Source organism: Gigantopelta aegis, chromosome 2, assembly GCF_016097555.1.
Source record: "Gigantopelta aegis isolate Gae_Host chromosome 2, Gae_host_genome, whole genome shotgun sequence".
NCBI lineage: Eukaryota > Metazoa > Mollusca > Gastropoda > Neomphalida > Peltospiridae > Gigantopelta > Gigantopelta aegis.
This window is the reverse complement of record NC_054700.1, coordinates 36,997,927-37,016,443: the sequence shown is the minus strand read 5'-3', so window position 1 is coordinate 37,016,443 and position 18,517 is coordinate 36,997,927. Positions and strand designations below refer to the sequence as shown.

At 36.0% G+C, this 18,517-nt stretch overlaps 1 protein-coding gene across 1 annotated transcript in view; it reads left to right on the top strand.

The window, feature by feature from the left end:
• Window positions 1-998: 998 nt before the first annotated feature.
• The window catches only part of LOC121384949 (lamin Dm0-like), a 53,215-nt gene continuing 35,696 nt past the window's right edge, over window positions 999-18,517 (top strand). The window contains exon 1 of the mRNA XM_041515444.1: window positions 999-1,527. Coding sequence (XP_041371378.1) covers window positions 1,118-1,527 — 410 coding nt within the window. The 5' untranslated portion in view covers window positions 999-1,117. The remainder of the gene's footprint in view (window positions 1,528-18,517) is intronic.

Here is an 18,517-nt window from a genome sequence, read left to right as displayed (position 1 = left end):
AAGGAAATCTTAGTAGTTACATTTTTTCCCATTAGTAACAAGGAATCTTTTATATGCACCATCCCATAGACAGGATAGCACATGCCATGGCATTTGAGTTAATTATGAAAAAAAGTATAATTAGGATTGATTAATTTGTAAATATAAAAACAGACTGAAATTTTAATTTTAAAATTGGCAACTTTGAGAAACATCATTTTAAAAAATAGCGGCAGCCAAGTCAGTTTAAAGACTCATTCTCCAGATCAACAGTAGTTCTACAGTAAACGCCGGACACCATTATAATTCATACTTTTAAATTAAGATCTAACTTCTAAGGACGGTTCGTTTTTACAGAAAGGATACAATAAGCGCTCTTTCATACGGCAATGCAGGCCTATCTAACAGTGAAATGAATTCAGGTGGTGTGGAACACTGGGCCCGAATCGGATGTCCAAAATATATAGTATTTTATACATTTTAAGAGCTGTTTTAACCAAATTTTAACTCTAAATTCTACATAAATTTATATATTAAACGTGAAATTGGAATTAATTAAATTAATTAATTAATGTATAGGCCAAGGCCTACTCAGCACATTAATTTTACACTAAATTACACAAACAGGGACGTACCTTGATCAAAATCCTACTTTTTATAAACAAATGAAACACTATACAAATTAAACCCTGAGATGTGTATGCTATTTTCTGGAGTTAAAAAACAAAGTGAGACTCTCAGGGAGCAACTGCCCCCCCCCCCCCCCCCGGAGGGTACGGCCCTAAAAAAAAACCTCAAAGAAAACACTTTAATATGTGGATTTTTACAAAAATCGTTATTATGTTTTTATCATAGTCTCCTATCTGGTTCCACCACTGAAGTTTGGAAGATCGGATTTTTAAATAATGTAACAAACTTTAATAATTCCCGACGCTTTGTTTGACCTAGAAAGTAACCCATACGGAAGCGTGGGTAGAACATACAAGCAAGGTATCAGACCACGTGACCCACTGGAAACGCGGGACCGGCGTAGTCTGTTGTTATCGGCCATTTTTGCACGAGGTATTTGGTGTATTTTGCGGAAGTTACGTATTGTTTACTTGTTGCAGAGGGTTGAAAAGGATACTCAGTTTGGAAAATGGCATCCAAAACGAAGAAAACCACGACAACATGGAGTTCTCAATCCTTGTCCGAGTCTGGTTTCGAGTCGCCCGGTACCAGCAAATTCGCGTCACCCCGCCGATCACGGCCCCCGTCTCCAGCCCGGGTTTCGCGGATGCAAGAAAAAGAAGATTTGGTAAATCTAAACGATCGCTTGGCGGCTTATATAGATCGAGTTCGATTCTTAGAAGCGGAAAATAGTCGTTTAACCTTCCAGGTCCGGTCAACGGAGGAGGTTGTCAAACGAGAAGTGACGAATGTCAAGTCATTGTACGAAAATGAACTCGCCGATGCCAGGAAATTGTTGGATGAAATGGCAAAAGAGAAAGCAAAGCTGCTGTTGGAAGTGTCAAAATATAAATCTGAATCAGAAGAATATCAGTCAAAGTAAGTGATTTGTTGACAGCATTTTTTGCCTAAAAAATATAGATACAAATGTGGGATCTATGTGTAATGGGGCCCCCCCATCATGGGCCCATGCATGTGCCGGTGGATCCAAATGCTACTATCTATTCGAATATTGTTGGTTTCTGCTTATGAGCGTCTGTTGTAGGTGTAGTATTTGAGAAAGTGAAGTGTAGAGAGAGAGAGATACTTCCATATGTACCATTAGCCCAGTACTCTGATTGTAAGAGAGCTAGACTGACATTTGAACATAAATAGCTCTCATTACAGTCAGAGACCAAGCTATGTATTTTTTTGGCAATTGCTGACAACCAAAAAGTTGGCAAAGATTTCCGCTCTAATACCACAACAATCCTATGTTTGACGTGAAATACCTTTACATTGATCATTTTCGAGTTGATTTATTAAAAGAAATTCAGATATTAATCACTAATACACACACTACAGAAAGAAACCCGACAGCACCCACATTCAGCTAAGCTTTGGCAAACTCCGGAGAGCAGAATTCTAAGTTCGCCGACCTATATCGTGACGATGCGTCACATGATCGCCCACTCGGCCATTCCGTCTTCCAGGGGCCGTCTCAAAACGACAAGTGCCCGACAATCACCAAAAAAAGTTTGTTTTGTGTAACGACACCACTACAGCACATTGATTCATTGGGATCAGGCTAAAACGGAACCGGCTAAAACGGAACCACACATAATAGAGAGAGAGAGAGAAATGAAAAATCATGACTTAGGTTTATTGCCGAATAAAGCCAGTCGAAATCGTATTATTCAACATGTGAAACCGTGGATTGTGCTACGATAGGAATTAACACTTACCAAATCTTTTGAGTTGTTATTACTGTAGACTGTTGATTATCAAGCATTTAAGTTACTAGAATTACACCTGTATTGCAAATTGTTAATTCCCATCACCGATTCCGTCTAGCCGGAGTGTCGCAGACAAAACATCAAAGCTCACGATGTTCACTGCACAGTCTTGCCGGGCTTGCTTGGTTAAGTACACAACAATCGATTGCTTGTTTTGTAAATAAATAAACATCATTTTACTTTATTACGTCTGACTTCCTTCATGAGATCTGTTAGTTGTTTAAAAAGGTAATAGAGTAAATTAGTGCCTTCAGTACAACTGTTATTTTTAGCTTGAGCACGTGCTAAGATGATGCTTGACGTCACTAATCGAGGCCCTTACTATGTAGCCCAAAAATAACAACACTCATGTATATAAACAATTTCATTTATTTAATTCACATAAAAATGAACTATGAGCAATCATGTTATAATAGCATATATTGTTTTCTCATTGGGAATGCGAGATAAATAGGTTTTGATTTCGGTGCCGTTTTAGCCATCGATTTTGGTGCCGTTTTAGCCAACGCAGGTTCAGTTTTGGAACGGTTCCGTTTTCGCTATAACCCGATTCATTAATCATCGGCTATTGGATGTCAAATATTTGGTAATTTTATCACTGTGTTAGAGAGGAAACCATTAGCCAACTCTTCCATGTTGTAACGTCACTTGGTATGAGCCGGCCCCTGTAACTTACACTAACTGTTGCACATGGCAGAATCGCCCAGTGGGCGATCACGTGATCTACGTCACGAAATACTTTGTAATTCTTGCAACAGAGTGTCACGAAGCGTAGCTGAATATGGGTGCTGTCGGATTTCTTTCTGTAGTATGTGTATTAGTGATTAATATGTGGATTTTTTGTAATCGGTTAACTCGAAAATGATCGATGTAAAGGTATATGACGTCAAACATAGGATTATTGTGGTATTAGAGGGCAATTCCACGGTAACGGAATTACGAGTTGGAGAGATATTTCAGGCATTAAACTCAGCTAGTCCACATATGACAAATTATCATAATGATGTAACTATGTAATACACTAGTACTGCACTAGTGCTTGTCATGGGCAGAAGTGAAACTCCCTACTGCAAGGTGTAGTGCATGAGTACTTAATTAAAGTTTGGTAACGGAATTACGTAAAAACGGACACCATTTTTACGGGCACCGCAAAACATCTACAAACTCTGTGAAGTATGATGAAATAATTATTTATCTTCATGATGGAATGATCTCCTAATGACTTGTGATTAACAAAATAGAAATTATATTACAAATTATCTTTTCATAATTTTGTTGTACAACATTGAATGCCGGTAACGGAATTACACAGTTTGGTAACGGAATTACCGCTCTGAATTTACTTTTGAAAAACAATATTTATTTACTTTAAATTTGATTTGCAAATATGTTGCATAATTTTATAAGTTAAATAATAATTCAGTGTACTTGTTTTAAGCATTCATACAATATTTCAAATGATAAATATTTCAATATCGGTAAAATGTACACGTACATATGAGTGGAGATTTAAACTAGCACTAAACTGTGTACATATTACATAGTAAATGTTTAAAATGTTTTACAGCAATTGAAAATAATTCTTGAACAGTGACATTGTTAATAACAAAGAGAATTACACCAGGTCAGAGGAACACAGGCCAATTAAAATTATATAAACTGACCGTCAAACATCTAGATTGTATTACGGTAAGTGAAAGATATTATGCCTAATAATAAAATTCCTCATCTATCTGAGGTTATGATAACATACATGACAACATTCAAAACACCAGTATTTTCTTTTTTGGCCAATCAAACATGCCATCTTTCCAGTTTAAGAATTTTACTCAGAAAAAGAAAGAAAGAAATGCTTTATTTAACGACGCACTCAACACATTATTTTACGGTTATATGGCGTCAGACATATGGTTACGGATCACACAGATTTTGAGAGGAAACCCGCTGTCGCCACTACATGGCCTACTCTTCTGATTAGCAGCAAGGGATCTTTTATTTGCGCTTCCCACAGGCAGGATAGCACAAACCATGGCCTTTGTTGAACCAGTTATGGATCACTGGTCGGTGCAAGTGGTTTACACCTACCCATTGAGCCTTGCAGAGCACTCACTCAGGGTTTGCAGTCGGTATCTGGATAAAAAATCCCATGCCTCGACTGGGATCCGAACCCAGTACCTACCAGCCTGTAGACCGGTGGCCTACCACAGAATTTTATTCAGATTAGATTTCCTTGTAAAGACAGCATTAACACTATAAAACGGTTGCTTTCTTTTTGTCCATTATATACATTTAAAAGCATAATGTTGGTAATTAGAATGATACTTTCCATTTTCTGGATATCCTGTCATTTAAATATAAATTATTAAATACATGTACAGTCAAGTAAATATGTTATATTACATTTCCACTTTCTGGACCCTATATATGTTTAAAGATCTATACAGAGCTTGAAATTGTGGCCTGTAAAAAGTGAAAAGAAGTCTATTTTTAAATCTTGCAAGTGAAATAAACATTCACCTGCTAAAATTAACTAAAAATTAAGTCATTTTTCAAAAAACAGATGTACGTACGATCATCTCATCTTGTATTTAGCTGAGGCCGAGCTCATAATTCTATTACATTTTTAATTTTATAATGCTCTAAACTACATATCAGAGGTCTTAAGTTTCCACACACTGTCCCAAACCCTGCATTCACGTTGTGCTGTCTTATTTCTTATTTCCAGCAGGCCATTTTTGTTTCACAGCAGGCCATATTTCTTTTGGCCTGCTATTTAAAAATAATAATAATGGCAGGCCATATTTTGCTTCATATTTCGAGCCCCGATATAATTCTAGTAGGTTTCGATTATAACTTGAATTTGTCATGGATTTGCAGAAGTTTAGTCATCATAATGAAGCTTTTAAGTAGAACTGGTTGGTTAAAGTGTATCAGATTTCCTTAATTTCTATATTGTCAATGGATGACATTTATATTTGCTATGGGTGTTCCGCAAATGCATTTGGTGCCACTACTAGTACTATTATCATATGGATTTTTTTTTAAAGATTTTGTATATCTTCCTATTGTTACATCACTTGATGTATTGGTGTATATGGATAAGAGTGTAGCATTTTAGTACTATGTAGGTTTATATTAAAGTGTTTCTTGACACTATATACCTAAGACGGTAACGGAATTACAAACCTATGGTAACGGAATTACATATGTTTACAGCTATATAATTTTACTAATAATGTATGAATGTGAAAGTAAATGTGTCTGATTATGTTCATTAACATATACTCAGAGAATATGAGTTGATTCCTTGATTAAATATATATGAATAATACAATCTAACTTTTTGTTTGTTTTCGGTAACAGAATTACAAACTGATTCTATGTTTTCTAATTTCCCCTAAATCTAAAAAAAATGTTTTTTTCATTAAGGAGGATTATGAAGTGTAGTACTTTGTTAGTGGTAAAACAAAAACACTAATAAAAAGAATATTACCTTCAATTATATGGCTGCTGTACATAAATTCATAGTGTGTATTACGGAAGTGTCATATTTTTAGTGTAACGGTATCCTCATAAAATAGCTAAAGTCTAACACATCCATTTATTTTACAATATTTTACTTACCAGATTTGGATTCTCCAGACAATTTTACATTAAAAACAATCTTAATATATCAGGAATAACATGATTTGATTTTTTCACTCCATGTCCACTTTAGCGTGGAATTGCCCTAGAGTGGAGAAATCTTTGCCAACTTTTTGGTTGTCGGGAATTGCCAAAAAAATACATAGCTTGGTCTCTGACTGTAATGAGAGCGTATTTATGTCCAAATGTCCGTCTAGCTCTCTTACAGTCAGAGTACTCAGGCTAATGTACCATCAGTTAATCCCAATTGAATAAAGCAAAAAATAAAATTAAAAAAAAGTTTTATTTAATGACACCGCCAACACATTTTATTTATGGTTATATGGCATCAGACATATGGTCAAGGACCACACAGATTTTGAGAGGAAACCCGCTGTCGCCACTTCATGGGCTACTCTTTCCGATTAGCAGCAAGGGATCTTTTATTTGCGCTTCCCACAGGCAGGATAGCACAAACCATGGCCTTTGTTGAACCAGTTATGGATAACTGGTCGGTGCAAGTGGTTTACACCTACCCATTGAGCCTTGTAGAGCACTCACTCAGGGTTTGTATCTGGATTAAAAATCCCATGCCTCGGCTGGGATCAGAACCCAGTACCTACCAGCCTGTAGACCGATGGCCTAACCACGATGCCACCGGGGCTGGTATTGAATAAAGCTTATTCAGTTTCCCCAAGACTGGTATATCAAAGAATGTTATATGTGGTGTCCTGCCTGTGGGATGGTGCATATAAAAAAATCCCTTGCTGATAATGGAAGAATGTAGCGGGTTTCCTCTAGTTAGAATTACCAAATGTTTGACATCCAGTAACCGATGATTAAAGGGACACTTCTAGAATTTATATAAACTCCACTAGCCATGGGATCAGTGATTAATTTTTTTTACTAGCCACGATTAAAAATTTACTAGCCCTACTTTACTTTAAGTTAATACAATTTTACTCAATAATAGTAATAATTAGATATGTCACCTAAAGAGCTTAAAAACACTAACGTTTGGGGTGGGGGCAGGATATTCATAATTACAAAATACTTGTAGACTTAACTCTTTTTTTTTCCTCACTAGCTGTCGGGCATGGCAATTGTTATTTACTAGCCCAACATTGAATATCACTAGCCATGGGAGTGGGGCTACCATAATCTAGAAGTCCTGCAGACAGCCTTGTTTCAACCCGTGAAAATTAACACTACGTTTATTTTTAATCTACAAACCTGTAACACATTTGGATAAAGTTACAATTGAATGAAACACGAGACTGTGACTTTGAAATGGTGAAATACCCTCTAAAAATAGACTAAAACTCGACTCCATAACTGTTACTTCTCAGACGCATGTGCATTTTTAAAATATGATAAATGCATTTTGTGATATTAAAACACCAGGAGACACGTCACCAAAAACACTTAGAATGTACAGAATTTAATAATCTAAACCATAAAATTTAAGTAAAGTATATTTCAGTTATGGCTATAATAGTAAAAAATATGCTTTAGTGTTTAAAAACTAAGGTATGTCTCTTTAATAAATCCATGTGCTCTAGTGGTGTTGTTAAACAAAACAAACTTTAACTGTCATTTGAATATGAGCTGTCCTACAGGTAGAACAATTTTAATCGGTTGACATGTGTACAAACTCACTGACAAAGGTCAGTTGTGAAATCCAGGTAATTGTCATATCTAAATTATGGGTGCCAGTATATTTATATTTGTGTGTATACATGTACACACATTTACAATAATAATTTTAATATATGTACAGGTTGGGTTGTACTTTGTTGAGGAGACTTCATCTCTATATATATATATCTACATGTAGGTTCATTAATTCATTCTTATTTCTGTGCTTATATCCAATTAAGGTTCAAGCACACTTTCCTAGAGTCCATCCAACAGGGATCAAAAAATTTTCATACTGTGTAATTTACTACTAGTTATTTATTTCTGGGCCGATTGATTTTGTAAATTACACACACAAATTGTATTTCTTTGTTATGTCAAACCAAAATTATTTACTACAAAAAACATTTTAATAGAATGATGGGACGGACTATAGGTACACAGCTCAGCTCAGCTATCTGGGCTATATGTTAGGACAGTTGTTTCAACCCCTGCAATTAAGAAAATGTCCACTGCCAAAAAAAATGCCATTGAAAAAACCCTGAATATAGTCCAGGGCAAAAAAGTGTCGTTGAGTATTAAAACTCCACAGCATTGCTGATTGCCGTGGGCAGTTGCAGGAGTTGTGTTCAGTTGTTAGTGAGAGAAATAGTAGCCTTGCATTCATTAAACTTGCTCTGTGTGGGAGCCAGTGCCAGCCTTATGTCCAACAGAAAAACCACTACATCACTGAGGTCAATACATCATAGTACAGGGCGAGCAGAACATTTTGCCAAATTAAATCGTATTAACTTAGAGTAAAGTAGTGCTGGTAAATTTTTAATTGTGGCTAGTAAATTTTTTTAGATCACTGATCCCATGGCTAGTGGATTTTATAAAAAATTCCAGAAGCCCTGATTAAACTTTCAAATTTAATTGAAACCCAGTTATTTTGTAACAAAATACCAATTAATAGTATATGAAATTCTTTTGCCAAAATTAAAATAAAATGTTCAACTGATGAAGTTCATATTGCCAGAGATAGCAGCTAGCCCTGTTGGTGTATTATATATAATACATCTAACTTTATACAGTGCTAGAGGAGTTTGAACTATTTTTAATGTGGTGTGGGAGTAACCCCAGAGCGTGTACTCATTGGCACTGCTGAGATGCATGTAGTAGAATTCACCTAGAGAGTGGAACGTGTCCTGTGTAATAATGAAATGTTCCTGGTTAAAAATAAACTGGCATTCCTGTGTATAGCTTTTGTCTTTATAGAGCTGATTTACTACAGTTGTACCTTTTTTACAGTCGAGTGAAGCATGTCTACAGTTAAACAAAATTTATGCTCAGTATATTTGATTTAATACAGTTTTTCCACTTTCATAGGCCACTGAAAATCCACCAATTTTATTAGTCATACAGTCTTACATGTGCATGTAGTTAAATATTATAATAATTACAGCCCAAATAGTGAGTCATGGCCATTTGTAAAGAGCAATTCAAACCTGTATCTCTGCATTTAAAATTTTAACAAATGTGCCAACAATTAATAAAATAATTTGACACATTTTTGTGTATTAGATTTAATAAAATAAATGGTTGAAAGAAAATCTGTTAAGTTGAAATAAAAGATATACCAGCCAATTAATACACTATTTTTATGGGTTGAATAATGGTAACATTCTCATCTATTTAAAAAAAAAGAATAATAACAACCCAAAACCCTGACAACAAACCGTTTCAACTGTGACTTCTTTATTTTAAATCTTAGCCATATACATACATGTATGTATCTGACCTGTAGCTAATTTTAAAAACATTCTTGTAATCAGTTTTGTTTAATGTGTACCTTGGTACTCAGTGTTCGAGATTAAAAAATTTGGGCAGTATTCCAGTTGGATACTAACATTTCAAAATCTGGTATCCCACCTGATAATTTAGTATCCCACTTAAATGAAATTCATAAATAACATCGTAACAAACGTGAACGACGATGTTACTTAACTTCATTAGTAAATGATGACTTTAATTGTTTCAGCAAAAAAAAACCCTGCAGGATTTAAAACCTCCCACATTATATGGTATCCCGGTGGGATACTGGGTTACTGAAGTCTGGTATCCAAACTTAAATTCTGGTATCCCTGGGATATTGGGATACCATTAATCTCACTGGTACTGATTAGAGTATCTGTGACTGAAAATTACATAATTCACAATCGATTCAATATGACATGTAATTCCAAGTGCAGATCCAGGATTGTGTGTGTTATGCCATTCAGTTCAATTCAATTTTTATTGTACAAAACACTCACAAGGATCAGGTACAAAAAGAATATCAATTATATTGCGGTGCTATTACTACTGGTGAATGCATTTTAAAATAAGTGTTAAAAAAAAAAATCTTTCAGAGTAGGTGGCATCCTATTGACACACACACACACACACACACACACACACACACACACACACAGTGTGGATCTGCATCAGAACTTCCACTGGTAGTTTTTAATGACAATTAGTAATCTGCTGTCTGAACATATGTAATTAAAATTTGTCATCTTTTTAGCCTTGTTTCAGATGTCTCAAAGATCTTTGTGTGAATTTTATCTTGAGGTTGCTCAGTGCGAACGTGTGTTTGTAATTTGAGAGTTTGGCTGTCTATAATGAAGTACATAAAGATCAAAGAAGGAAAGCCATTCTAGCTATCACTACATCTCGACCTATCATACAACAGTTGCTGTGACTTGTCATCTGTCATTGGTGCACTGAACATGAATGATGTACGTGTAAACATTGTATCCAGCCGACTGGTAAATCACACTGTAACGCTTACCCGCCTGCCTTCCAGCCCCGTTAGTTGTTGTTTTTTTTCTGCCAATTAACCAATCCACTCAATCCACTGTTAAATTGTTTGTATACATGTATGTAGTTGCGTTAACTACAGAATAGTTGGTAATAAAATTTCAAACTTCAAACTCTGATGGCTGCAGTTGAATTCATGAACAATGAACATTGCATGTTTTCTTTACATTTGTATACATGTATGTATACATGAACAGTCTTAAACGCAGAGAGAAAAAAAGATGTGCAATTATGGCTAACCACCTATTTCAAACTTCAAACTTGGATGGCTGCAATTAAATTCATGAACAATGGACATTGCACGTTTTCTTTACATTTGTATGTACCGTATTTGACAGGAAATAAGCCCATGTCTTTGAATAAGCCCCCCTCCGTTTTGATAGCATTTAAGAAATTAGGCCCTCATTCGTAAATAAGCCCACCCCCAACTTCGTCACCTTATAAATAACATGAAATTGCAAGTTTGCTCAAAGTTCATTTAAAAGGTCATACCTCCTGCAGATAATTAAACACAAATGTAACACAATATTTTACCACCAGTGAGATTTAGCAGTCTAACAATAACAGTGTGTAACATTGTTTTCAATTTCATGCCTGCAGTATTTCTCTGAAGTATCCAAGCCCAAGTATGAACTGAAAACCAATGTCTATTTTTACCACCACACTGGGTCCGCAGTTGATGCTAATTAAGCAAATACCTTATTCTGATTGGCTAAGAACAATGACCTTAGATTGATAATTCTTTGTAGTGTAAGCTGGCTGCCGGTGTCAGAAACGTGTGTATACGTTATTGAGTTTGTTGTTAATTGCTGTTGTTTTAAGTCTTCTCAGCATTAAATTTTGGATGTAAATAAACAGCACTGGTAAGTAATTGTAACATAGAAGGTGTGTTTCTGATAATTAGATACTAGTAAAAAAAACCCCACAATTTAATTAATAAACAATTATTATTTATTAATAACAAATGGAACACTAATTAATAGATGAGCTACAGAACGTTTTTTGTTTTCTTCCTAGTTCATTTAAGTATTGTTATTTATTTTAATTATTATTATTAATTTTTTTTTCAACAAAACTGGCCCCTTGTCTGGGAATAAGCCCACCCCATGCTAAGCTCACAATGAGTTGTCTTGGCCCCCTGGGCTTATTTCCGGTCAAATACGGTATACATGAAAGTCTTAAACGCAGAGAGAAAAAACAGATGAGTGATTGTGGCTAACCACCGGTTTATCATCAGTTGTCATACATTGTTAAATGTACATGTCTCTTCAGGGAAGCTGCATATTACAAAGGAAAAAAATACCTTTCATTAATTTGAACCAGCTTATTTGCTATATGTCATGGCTCAAACTTAATGGCGGCACCGTCAGCAATAACTGTAGCTGTGATAATCTGTAGATAAGGGGTTTTATTGATGGCTGTTTGTTGCCGATGGATACAAATTATTTCCGTCGGTTGATGGGATAATTTTGTATCTTTAAGTTTGCTATGAAAATAACTGGTTTAAAATTACTTTAACAAGGATCAAAAGTGCCATAGGTGAACGTTTTGCCTAGAGCAAAAACCTTCAAAAATTACCACAGGTTACAAATTGTTACGTTCGAGCCCTGACTGTATCTAGTAGAGTTGTTTTTTTACACTATGCAGCTTAATTTAGGTTTCGGCGTGGGTAGAGTACCTGTACATTTCACACTGTGTAGCTTAATCTAGTCGCTGTTGTAAGTTAATTTGTGCCGGCGTTGGCGGAATGTAATTAAATCTTACGGTTTGTTGACATTGTCGTGGCGCATACTAAAATAGGGTTAACCACCGAGGCCGTAGTGATTAAAACCAAACAAGTGGTCTTTGAAAGTTAACTGCCTCGTGGAAGGTAGACCATATTTAATAGTCTTTGAAGTTCAGATAAATAACTGGTGTGTGTGTCTATATCTATCTATCTATCTATCTATCTATCTATCTATATGTTCTCAAGGCTTTAGATCTCAATAATTTGGGCGCAACAGGGACTTTGGCTTTTTTGAGCACAGAAAGGCTGTTTTAGTTCAATACTGTTAGTAACAGCTTCTGGAGAGTTACTAATATTCACATGCATTTCACGTTATTTTAATGTTATTAAACGTAACATTTCAGTGGTTTTGAGGTGAAATATTTCGAGGTCAGCACGTTTGTAGTTTATTTGGTCATGTATATTTTGGTTACAACATTTATCGCCTCGAATTGGATGCAATCTAAAGCCCTGTTACTTAATAGTTATCCAACAAATGATGGAGGGGAGGGGGAGGGTTTTGGGAATTATCATTCAGTCATTAGTGATTGAGCTATGTGCAGGCATGTGCCCAAACCAGCCGAGACTATGCTGGACATAGCTGTCCACCACAACAGTTTAGGAGCCTTTTTGTCCAACACTGATGTCGTTAAACAAGTTGTCGAAAAAAAACCTGAAATGACATGAAAGCTGGTTCATTTTAACCGAGAATGCATTAATAAAAAATTGATGTAAACAGTATTTGGTGCTCACTGTTAACTGGTTAGTAGAATTTTCATCAAATGGAGAATCAACCATTGGAGAACCCCGAGTGTGTAATGTGCATGTAACATTACCTTTTAAAACACAAACAACGGAATTCAAGTGAACAAGCTACTCATATTCCATAATGGCACAAATATGTCGATCATCCCATAGATAAGACTTGTAAAAGTGACAGAGATACGGTCGGAATGGGAAATAAGTGAATGAATTCACTCTGGCTCCAGATTAATTCTGTAGTCAGTTGGTCAGCATAAATATTTGTTTAACAACACCACTAGAGCAATATTGATTAATTAATCATCGGCTATTGGATACCGTGACACTTGATAATTCTAACACCATCTACAGATGATACCCTGCTATATTTTTCCATTAGCAGTAAAGGGTCTTTTATATTGTTTTCCACACACAAGATAGCCCATACCATGGTCTTTGATATACAGATTGTATGGCAATGGTTCGGACAGGAAATGCATGCTTGGACAGCACCTTCATGGAACATTTTGTTCAGTTTCGTGTCGCGATTTGCTATGCAAATTTTAAAGATTGCTACACAATTTTGAAACATTAAAATGTAGTTGCTAATCAATTATAAATTACCTAAAAATATTGCAAATTAAGATTTTGAAAAACGAAATGTTCCCGACCTTTTTAGCTAAATCTGTAAGCTCCAAAATAATTCTGTCCTGGGCCAAGCCACTGGTTATCCAGAGACTTGGCCCGCGACAGAAACGCCTGAAACCATAGTGGTATATGGGCATGTTAAAAATTCTCTCTCCAAAATAATACTAGTATCATTGTCAGAGTAAAGCTACCCAACACACCCAACCAGGGCCACATCAATGTGTACATCAAAGGAATTCATTGTAAGGATAAGTGGACGAAGCTATAAATATGTTATTCATTTTATAACCAGTGGTGCTGGACAGATTCAAGTTGAACTGGTTACAGTCAACACAGTGTGTTTGTAGATGGACTGTGATAGCCACTCTTAACCTTTTCACAACTGCCGGTGGTTCATTGTGAACACATGGGGAGCTGTGTGGACTGCACAGCCTAGGCCTACCAGCTGTTTAACAAAAAACGTCCCAGCTTGTTTCTAGTATATCCAGCAAATTACATCTAAACTAGGAGACTTTCTTCTGCTAAGACTGGAGAATTGGGGCGTGCGTGATATTGATGTATTGATTAAATTAGAGCGGTCACCTGAGATTTATCACTATGTATGCAGGCCTCTGATTATTGAAAATTTGCGTAAACCATTTGTGATGGGGCATACGGTGATTGAACTTGAGGATTTCCTATTCCGGTCCGTGCTCCGGGGTATGTACATAAAAGACTGTGGTAGGTGTTGTCCTGCTTTAGAAAATATGTAAAATATTCCTGTTTTGATGATCACAAGTTGTCCTTGTTATGACAAGTCTAATACACTAGACCAAGTGATGTATTTTCCATTTTTATGCTAATAGAACAGCTGTATTAAGATAAGTCTGTTAGACATACATGTATCAACTTATTTTGGCATTTCAAAAGACAAAAACGAAAAACACAAGCCTGTAGGAACCATTGGGATGAAAAGGGCAAAAATGGTGGGGTTTTTTGGTCAATTCTATATAAATAACTTAGGTAATAATATAGAGGCTGTTAAACACACACACACACACACACACACACACACACACACACACACACACACACACACACACACACACACACACACACACACACACACACACACACACACACACCATCCCCCCACCCACTCCAGGTATCTTTATTAACTTACAGGTCTGAAATAGCACCACCAATATCATTTGCTGATAAATACATGTACATATATTCACAAATATTTTTCCAACATTTATTTGAATCTTTTGATTGTTAATTCATTCTCTATAAGAACATACATGTCTGATGATGTGCTACATGTGTGTTGAATCATTGTCATAGCAACCAATCTAAGATGGCTGTCTGGCATTCTCTGTATGAGTAATCCTGGTGATGTGGCAGTTTCCTGAGATGCTGGGTGGTGCATAAATATAATTAGTTGTATAGAAGTCAGCCTTGATGTATTGGTCACATTGAATAGGCCTCAGACCACAATTAATTTCGCTATATGTTTCTATATAGCCTTAGTGGCTATAACATTTTTATTAATATCAGCAGGCCCATGAAGTTTTGTATGTACCTTTGCCTGCATGGGGGACACATACCCTGAAAAGGACAACCCCTGTTGTCCAGCTCTTTCTCCCAGCATATTGGTTTAAACAGACACACCCTCTAAACCAGGCCGGAGTACACCCATTTTACACAAAAAGCACTACTTTTGCATGGGCCGGAATTACCACAAACAAGTCTTCAATGTCAACAAGTTACACATGTTTACAAACTACATGCTATCCCCTGTCACTTCAGTCAAACAGTTGCCACTTCATAGCTGTCTGCCATGAAATAATCACAGTCAAACAGCAGACTACTTGCGCGGTGAAACTTCCGGATTTTGGACAACCAAATGGGAAGATAACTGTAATCTGAGGCCAATAAACTGCTAACTGTACAAATGGGTTAGTTGGGATTTTATTCAGACCAGGTGTACCTGGCAGTAGGGGTATTCTAAAAAAAGGCTAAATTTGGGAATCAGTTTGCACCAAATTTCTATTATATACTGTGTGTTAGAAGATATATATATATATATATGGATTTAAGAAGGATTTAAATTCACTTTACTATGTCTATGCACCTACTGTTGTATTTCATAATTCATATACATTCATGTGTATTTACCTTTAATACTCAATGGGAGTTAGCCAATGTGTATTTTTGTGCTGGGGTGTTGTTAAAATTCATTTGTTCATCTACTCGGTTTCAGTTTTCTTTCCATGCACCTAAAACAAGCCTACATACATGTATTTCATCAACTGTATTGTAGACCATTGGAATTACTGCAGTTAACATTTTTCTCAACAATTCAGAAAACATTTAAAAACCCCCACAAAAAACCTTCGGTAACCTGGAGTCTTCACATTATTTGATCTAGAGGTAACCAATTGTTCAATTATGATGTCAATTCAGGGAACATTTTGTTCACTATTCGCTATGCAAGTTTCAGAGATCGCTACACAATTTTAAAATATTAAACAGTAATTGCTAATCAATTTTCAAATTGACTAGAAATATCGCTAATGAGGATTTTGAAAACAAAATGTTCTCTGGAATTATTTCAGTAACCTATGGGGTTCTTTAATAACACACACCAGCCTCGGTGGCGTCGTGGTTAGGCCATCGGTCTACAGGCTGGTAGGTACTGGGTTCGGATCCCAGTCGAGGCATGGGATTTTTAATCCAGATACCGACTCCAAACCCTGAGTGAGTACTCTGCAAGGCTCAATGGGTAGGTGTAATCCACTTGTACCGACCAGTGATCCATAACTGGTTCAACAAAGGCCATGGTTTGTGCTATCCTGCCTGTGGAAAGCGCAAATAAAAAATCCCTGCTGCTAATCGGAAAGAGTAGCCCATGTAGTGGCGACAGCGGGTTTCCTCTCAAAATCTATGTGGTCCTTAACCATATGTCTGACGCCATATAACCTTAAATAAAATGTGTTGAGTGCGTCGTTAAATAAAACATTTCTTTCTTTCTTTTTCTTTATTTCGGTAACCTATGGGTTTCTTTAATAACACACATGTACTACAGTTTTTTGGGGTTGCTAAATCTTCATTTGTTCATTCACACATGTGCAGTGTTCCGTATTACTGTTAACTGGTTGTGAGGAAATATCTGACAAACCTTTGACACTTGTGTAAAGAGTGCTCAGTGGTAGTAGTAGTATTGGTTGCTGCCTACCTGTCAGGTGTTATTAGCATCACAAAGCTGGCAGTCATGCTGTGCCTAATCCTTGAAGTGGTTTACCTGCTTGTTACAAGAACCAATAACACCACCTGTATTACAATTAGGTACTCAGTACATGTCCTACATTGAGGGTTAGTGTTAAGATCAGTCTCGCCAATTACAGGCTCCCCAATCCGAGACATTGATTATCTGGTGTGAAAACTTCAAAGGAAACACATTTACATGGCAGTGTTTTCCCTATTCATTATTAGATATAGCCATTAATGGGAGCTATTACTGGTTGGACTATACCAATTCAAATCCCATAGGCGACCATGTTAACGTTTGTGTTTTAAAACACTATATGCAATATATCAACCAAACTATAACCCATAAATATCAGTACTCAGTACACCCCTAGTTTCGCAAAAAAATTTAGTACTTTTTTTTTTTTTACATGTACCCCATACATGTTCCAAGCTAAAGGCTACTTGACACAGTGGTACTAGATGAATTAAAATTGTATACATTTTTAGCCAAGATGAAACTAATTTTTTTTACAACCAACACACTCACATTTATAACCAATCACAGGACTTGTGGTGTTAACTTCTCTATCAAAAGTTCGGTGCACCTCGAACTTCGGCCCAGCCGGAAATTAATTGATATAGTGCTACCTATACTGATAACATACATGTTTCAAAAGGTGGCGAATCATGTGTTTTTATAACAACCAGGATCTGGTGTCTTCTAACATAAACTGACAACTTCACTGAAACTGTTGTTTCTACAGTGCAACCTAATATAATGTACACCTCACAAGGCACATGTATTTTTGACAGTTTTGTACAAATGCAATATGTCATATTTGAAGAAAAGAAAAAAAAGAAAGAAAAAATACTCTGAAGATATTTACTGTCAGATGTGTGTGTGTGCTCAGCTATATGTGTAGAGACAACATGGATATTCAGAGTACCTCAACTCCTTAAACCTATTCCATTGAAACACATGTACTTGACTGTCCCCTAGATTATGAAAACCTTAAAAGGCACATCAAAGAAATATCAGTATTAAAAAAATGCAATGTCTGAGGAAGGAAAGATCAACATGACTGCACCTGTATGAAGTAATGACTTCATGTCCTGCACATCACTGTTGGAGGGAAATCCTGTATGCTACGTGTGGGTATCTTCAAGTTACCGTGTGCGGGAATTTTAAATCCATCTGCTATGCAGATTTTAAAAATGGACCATCAAAACCATTGGCAGCCACCAATATTCCTGACAATTTTTTTTATGTATACCCTACTGTAGTTGGAGGTTTTAAATATTTGTAATATTTGGAATTATCATTCAGCTTTCACATATTTATTTTTGATTCATTACTAAAAAAAACCATGTTTTTAAATGACATAATTACCCGAACATCTATTTTATTGCATTTTTTTCTAATCCAGATCAATACAATATGTATATTGGATGTATTCCTACAATCTGTAATCCAGCATATTATTTAGCTATTAACATTGGATAATACAGCTTTAACAATAAAATAAATTATCAACTTAATTACACCAAGGTAGATAATCAAATCTGGAAAATTGGTTCTAAATCTAGTATACACTTAAAA